A 7,698-nucleotide genomic window follows, 5' to 3' on the forward strand; every position below is an offset into this window, starting at 1 on the left:
AACCTCCAGGGCACAGGTTGACATAAAACATTGTTCAACCTACCAGATTCTGTTCATATGTAATACTGCCAGACACAGAACCTTACAAACAAACAGAATTAGCATGGCTTTTAGATAATGATCTTATTGGCAAGTCAAACAATTTTGCCTGATTTGAGCCATAATATGATGGCTGAAAGAAGGATGTACAAACCAGATCAAGATCAACAAACCAATAACAAATGATGAGGTCATCACACTAATCATTTTGGGCAATCTGTTGTGAATTATGTCACTTCAAGAGAGAGAGAGAGAGAGAGAGAGAGAGAGGGAGAGAGAGAGAGAGATCACTTGTTCATAGACTGATATTGAGTATATTCTCTTGCGTTGACCTAGCCTACTTATAAATAGCGTACGATCGAGCAGGGCTTGGCTGATTAGAGATGATATAAACAGAGTGCTATAAACAATCCAACGACATTGCACTTCGGCAACATCTCAAGATTAGAAACATAAAGTAAAGCAAGACATTTTGTTATTTAACTTTCCAGCAGTGTCAAGACAATGTGTAAAACAGTATACATTTTGAAAACAGATTCATTTTAATTATTATATTACGTTTAAGACTCAAAAGTGCTGAAAAACTAGACTACTCACCTACGACCACACATAGAACATCCACGACAACATAAAGCTTCTTTCTTCTCATGTCAGTCATGGTTGAGTATTTTCACTGGGTAAAATCGCGAAAGTATAATAATCATTAAATAATCTAGTGCATCTGGGAATGTTATGGTTTCCGAATAGGCTCCGAAGGTATAGGCTACAGCAACCTGTACTGCGAGTTCTTCCGGCTTCTATCTATCTATCCTAAATTACCTGCCTACCGCTGTTTACTGCAAAGGTAACTTCGGCTTTATGTGACAAAACGCCTTAATCTGGTCAGTTCAATAGGCTTCCCAACACTCTGATCGCTCCATATTATCTTAACAAATAGCTAAATGTCGATAAACTATGACCTAAGTTAAAGCTATCAACAAAGTTGGAGCTTCGCTTGAGCAACCTTTCCCAAGCCACTGCTGATTTTCACTTCCTAGGAGTCTCCACAACTCCACAGCTGACGTGAGAGGCAGCGGACGAAATGTCGCGATCAAGGCAGAGCAGACTATAACCACGGGTCCGGAAAGCAGGGCTGTTCTTGAATTCCTCCGTTTCCACGTGAAAACAGCTGACTGAGGGAGACGGCAGTGTATAATAAACGTCAAATTATCGATTTGTTTAACCTCACATTGAAATTAACACATATGTTCATAGGTAGGGATAGTGCAAAGGAGTATACGCCCAGCATAAAAATGTCCTTCAGTTTTGTTTTGACAGCTGTGAGATCTTTTAAATTATAATTGTGGCACATTACAGGCAAGTACGGAGCCCCTAAAGGGACATGAAAAAAAAAAAAACTTTCTCGTGCGCACCAGAAACTTTCTCGTGCGCACCAGAAACTTTCTCGTGCGCACCAGAAACTATCTTGTGCGCACCAGAAACTTTCTCGTGCGCACCAGAAACTATCTCGTGCGCACCAGAAACTTTAGCTACTCATTCTAGTAGGCTAAAACAGAGAGTAGAACTAGGCAGGACGGGCAGAGAATCGTCTAGAATCGACCCAGATCTGCCTACGGACATAAAACACTAATTAGAGTAAGTATCCTATGCCTAATTAATCATTCTACAATTATTAGCAAATGTAGTAATTACGGTTTGTCTTGTTTCTGTGTTTTCTGTGTTCAGCCCTATAGCCTAGCCTAATTAGGCTACTTCAACCAAGGAGGCAGGCTACCTCATCTGACTGGCTGCATATAAGTGCTGCGCAGCTGAGCCTCCTCGACGAGAGACCCGTGCTATCAGAAAGGAATAGAATAATAAACCGATTTTCCCCAATCCACTCCTTTTTCCACCTTCACATTACACCATGCCTAGGAAACTAGGACAGCAGTGAGGATGAATTTAAATGAATAAAAGCCGTGTTTTGGCTTGGCTATTCTGGGTAGGCCTATATGGCCTATGTGGTTAAATTATGGGTAATTCTGGGTCAATTCTGGTTAAGCTTTGGCTGGTATGGGATATTATGGCTTTCTTATGGCATTTCTATTGTTTTTATTTGGCATAGACAGTGTTTGGTCCAATTGAGGGCCATGCCGTCCCTAAAGTTTCTGGTGCGCACGAGAAAGTTTCTGGTGCGCACGAGATAGTTTCTGGTGCGCACGAGAAAGTTTCTGGTGCGCACGAGAAAGTTTCTGGTGCGCACGAGATAGTTTTTTTTTTTTTTATGTCCCTTTAGGGGCTCCGTAGGCAAGCAACGTGAGAAAGGGAGGGAGATTTCCGAATAGGAACTTTTCTGTCTAATTACTTCAACATACGTTCTCTCGGCTAACTGTTCACTTTCAGCCTGCCACCTCTTCAAAGGTATGAGGTAGGCTATAGTAAAAAGGTTAAAAGAAAAGAGGGTGGGGGGTATAACGGGGCCTTTGGGTACGATGATACAGTTATGGCAAGGCTTGGCTCCTTAATGTTAAACTATACAATAACAACTGGATAAAAATAATAAATGTGTTATTAATTATAGCCATGAATCAGAGCCCACACAGAGACTATTGCAGGGAGCCAGACTGAGTGTGTGGGACCACACTAAAGGGCTGAGTGGAGAGGGGAAAACCCACATATTACAAAGGCAGCACCAAAGTCCCCAATGAGCTGTCAGGCCACCACATGTGCTTCTTATGTATGTGGAGTTGTCATCAACAGCAAAACTTGAATTGGACAATTGTTGAGGGACAGTCAAACCGAACGTGTTGTCATCTTGTCAGGATTTTCCATCGTGCAATCTTCCCACATAACCAGAGGCGTTTCTAACGACTCTGCGGGCCCCAAACAATCAAAAACCACAAAGGGAGATTCTCAACAAGCCATAGCAGTGTCCTGAAGGAAGTCATAGATTTTCAGCAGGTTCTAATGGAATTGTCGTTGCTGTAGACCAATGCGATTAGCTGTCCTCAGGGGCCCCCTGCCACTGGCTTTGGCTCCCCAGTCACAACGCCTCTGCCTCTGCTCATCTCTCTTGTGTGCAAGCACACCACTGAAAAACAGTCTTCAGCTGGCTTCCTCATTATCAAATCTGCAATTGACACCAGTTTTGGAATTACGAAAACCAGTAAACACCTTATGTTTGAATAATGGCTATTACTATTAACCAGCCTTTAGTAGTCTGAACAACCCCTTTAGGACTAAGCCTGTAGGAATTTGAGGGGGGAGGGGGGTTCTCAATACATTCAGAGCCTGGATAGAAGTGCTTATTCACCTTCTATTCAGAAACTCCTCACTGGTGACCTGGTTACATAAACACCTCTTGGGAGACACCCACTGTATTCTTTTCTCATTGTTCACAAATAAAGAGCAAGCTCCTCTGGGCTCACCACCACCTGCTTTGTGTGGATCCCTTATTTGGTAGATCTGCACTCCACCCTGCAGTGTCCTCCCCATAATCCTCTGGTCCAGGCCCAGTTACACCATAGTGGATCAACCAACAGCACGCTATTTCAGAGATTGCAGGACGGAAAGCTGGACTTTGGTAGCGTCACACAGTGCTGTGGACATACTGATTTTGGTACTCACCAGCCTGGGGTCTTAGGATAGTAATGACAGGGCATGGCCTTAGAGCCCCCCTGTTTTAGTAATGAACACATACAGAATTGCAAGTCGTTCTTTGGTACAGACAGTTGGTACAGACACAACATTCCTGGTTGGTGGTTTGGTAGTTTTTGAACACACGTCTAAGGGCCTTAGTGTTGTGGTTATGGGAAGCATATAATACGGCCACCTTGCTGAAGTAGATGCAGGAACCACCCAGTGTTTGTGGTTTCTAGGACACTGCGGAGGACTGATTGCTTAGATCAACCCAGGGAGTTTCAGAGGGTGTTGGCCTGATCAACCCAGGGAGTTTCAGGGAGTTTCAGAGGGTGTTGGCCTGATCTATAAATTGAACATGCCTGCTAACGTACACAGATAAAGAAAACATGACAATCAGTAAACTTAAATAGTATTTAAGTATTTAATGTTATATTTGTATATTTTCCATCTGGAAGGAAAGATTTTGGACATTTATGACCTCATTTATTCACATAATTCTCTGACAAAAACGTAATTTAACTCATATATACACCTATAGTTATGAAATCTCAAGTCATCTTTTGAGAACACACACTGATAAATCATACTGTGAAACACACAATAATCACTAGGACAATAACATAATATTGAACACTGATTCATTAAAAATGAAGAAAGACATTGAATATTGAAAGAAAAATCTTATTTACTTTCTGTGATAAGTCTGCCCTCTGTAGGTCTTTGGAGGCACATCATTTCAACCTTTAAACTGTGTGTATTACTGTAATATAAATCTCTTTTATAATAAATATATTAATCTTATATTAATATTTTAAAGATTGAGCATGTCACACTTCGGCAAGATACTGATAAAAAGCACAGATGACAATGAATGGCTTTTCACTCAATGACTACGTAGATAAGACAAACCACATAACTTCAGAATGTGTGCTATTCCCCCATTTTCCGCCTTGTTGTGTATGTATATGAAGAATCTGAAGAAATTAGGGGAAATGATTGTAATGAAAGATGGTGATTGCGATAAAAATAACTGAAGCACATCTAAAATAGCACCTAGATAAAATAAGAAAAATAGAAAAAAAAACTCTTTGCACGTTTTATTAGAAGTTTAGTGCTTCTTAACTGATTACACATGTTTCTCTAATGCACCCTAGCACGTCAGGAGCCCTTGTTGTTAAAATGTGTAATATAAAATTCAATTCAATGACTGTCTTTATTGATGCTAGAGGTGTATTCCCATGTGTCCCGCCTCTGGCACAGGACCATGCAGTAGCAGCAGATGCAACTGTGCAGTTGAGGAAGCTAGTCTAACTCCAGGACAGGGCAAACTAACTGATGCTACTGTGGGCGACTGGATATTAATTTTTAATTCAAAAGAAACAAGGACATTTTAGAGCAACTAACTCTTCCCTAAACAGTAACAATCTTCAGTGCATTATTAGTGAATTTAGTGAATTATTAGTATTCAGTGCACATATTCATTCATTTATTTATTTGTTTATTTACACGTTCATCTCTTCTCCCGTTCACAAGTTCAATTCTCTCTTGTACACGCTTGATCCATTAATCCCCTCCCAGTCTAAGGTCCATAGTACTACAGTCACACTTTGTTCTGTGCCAGGGCTGTAATTTCAGGTGCTAATAAACTCTCTATACTACTATACTGACTCTATATGTTTGGCTTAACTGAAGATCCAATCCTGCATTTGTTATTTGCGTATTTTGATGGTTATACTGTATGTCCACCTTACAGACCTGAAATGAACAGTAAGAATACTCTGTGGACCAGCAATCCACCACACTTTTAGTAGCTATTGCATTCATCAACATTTGTCCGACTTTTAAAGGCAAAGGAATTGTCTACATGTTGGGTATATGTAGACTGTAGTCTGCAGACTTTCATTTTGTCACAATCAAATACTGACACTTCAGTTCAGATAACACACACAACTCTGTCCAAATTGAAATGCACAACTGTAAGTCTATGATAGTGTTATTGTAACAAACAAGAACGATGGCAACAGAGTGGTGCATATGAATACTAACTTACATACATGGAACTGTGTGAGGCACTTCTGGGGGCTCATTTTCATTATTATTGTTATTATTATTTTATTAGAGTTTGGCATCTTGGCTTCTAAAATGCAGTGGTGACAATAGAATAAAATGACTTGTGTGTCACATAGCAGGCTCTAAAAGAAAGGGCTGTGTGAACAGACGTTCCAGTTAGGAAGTTAAACTCCTGTGTATGTCTCATACATATTGTTGTTCTGAAGCCCACTAAGATGCTGAATGAAACAAATCACCTCCTGGTTTCAAATACTGTACCCTGTATTCCGTTACAGTTTTCTTTGGAAATAATTCATTTTCCACAGGTGAACTCTGGGTGGAACTGGTATGTCATAATGTTCCACTGGGGTGTCTTGAAACTGGCGTGTAAAATTGTTAAAATCTACTCAGCTTGGCAACTTGGTGAATGCAACTTCAGATATCAAGAGCGCTAACAGTTATATCAACATTCTTTCACAAAACTGAATCTGAATCGTAGACTGCAACTTGACATGTTTGTGTTTTTCTGAGAAACAAATACGTAGTAAAAAAAGCTTTACTTTCATACGTTTAATGAATTTACGTGTTCATTTTGTCATTTCAATTATTTTCTTACAAAATTTAACAATAATTATAACAACAAATTAACATAACAGAAGTGATACGATATAAATTGCTTATTTTTTTTGTTTGTTTTTTTTTTTTATACAAAAGAATAAACAAAGGCAGTGTTTCACTCCCTTCCAGACTCTTCAACAACATACATTTCTGAACCTCCTGTAAGAAGTAAACAAACTCAATAATGACAATTCATCACAAATTCATCAGAACAGTAGGAGTGGAAGGGTAGGAAATACATTGGACAAATAAACATGGTGGGATACATAGCGGGCCTCCCTGGTATTCTGAGCAGGCAGGATCAAGGACAGCCAAACCACTCTCCCCCCTCGCATCTGGATGGAATTGATAGAGACGGGTCTGGACACAGGCCAAGATAGACAGGAAGTATCATTACCAGCACCCTCATCAAGTAGTTTTGCACTATTCACAATGCTGTTTTGCAACGTGCAAGACTCAAATGCAGGGTTTTCCACCATAGTCCTGAGCTTGTAAGAAATGTCGAGAGACTGCGAAGATTTAAGAACACAGAACTTGAGAGATGGTGATTGGCACTTTGAGGTGACGTTCTGAGCCAAAGGCCGAGGGGGTCTCACTTTACCCGTTTGGGCCAAAGTCAGTCTTAAGACAAAAGAGCCAGGCCACAAATAACAAACTCTGCACTGGGTGAAGCAAGATGCCCATTCAGTAGTGACCTGGTCCAAATATATCCTACCTTAGTCACCTGTTTTGGTCTGTCTTTCACGTAAAACATTACCACAGTCCACTGTTGGTGAAGTAAGCCCATTGTGATTCTGCAACACATGTTTGCATCAGCACAACAATTTCATATGACTTCATATATGCAGTCAAACAGCCAGCCTTGGAGATTTAAAGGTAAAATAGATACACAGGTATGACCAATGTTTGTTTCTGTGGCATATTCTTGCAGGGGGTCCTCTGAGCATGTGATTATGAAAACAAACAAACAAATAAACAAAAGCAAAGATCTTAATCCCTGATGACCTTGGGGTTCTTATTGCACAAAGTGACTGCTCATGTGAAAACCGTATGACTAAACTCTGACCTTACAAGAGAGATCAGGATAGTTAGATAAAATATGTATCAAAGGAAGCACAGGGAAAGATGTAAAAAAAAAAAAAAACATTTAAATAAAATGTGTGGCTATGTCACCATGACTCACTCCATCCAGAGCAAAGACCTTATAACTCTTACAAGCTTTTTTTCCAGTTCCTCACACACTTACAAAAACACTCACAAAACAAAATCACATTAAAACTCACAAGGAAATACTCTTTACGAGACCTTCACAAGATCTTTACAAGGGAGAGTGGTGTGCACTTAGGAATAGAGTCTTTGTTCACACAGAAG

The 7,698-nt window shown here is 40.0% G+C and overlaps 1 protein-coding gene across 1 annotated transcript in view; it reads right to left on the reverse strand.

Moving 5' to 3' along the window:
- The window catches only part of plpp2b (phospholipid phosphatase 2b), a 15,995-nt gene extending 15,232 nt beyond the window's left edge, over positions 1-763 (reverse strand). Inside the window, exon 1 of the mRNA XM_080860637.1 lies at positions 637-763. Coding sequence (XP_080716763.1) covers positions 637-697 — 61 coding nt within the window. The 5' untranslated portion in view covers positions 698-763. The remainder of the gene's footprint in view (positions 1-636) is intronic.
- Positions 764-7,698: the final 6,935 nt, after the last annotated feature.

The sequence above is a fragment of the Sprattus sprattus genome (genome assembly GCF_963457725.1).
Source record: "Sprattus sprattus genome assembly, chromosome: 2".
Classification (NCBI taxonomy): domain Eukaryota; kingdom Metazoa; phylum Chordata; class Actinopteri; order Clupeiformes; family Clupeidae; genus Sprattus; species Sprattus sprattus.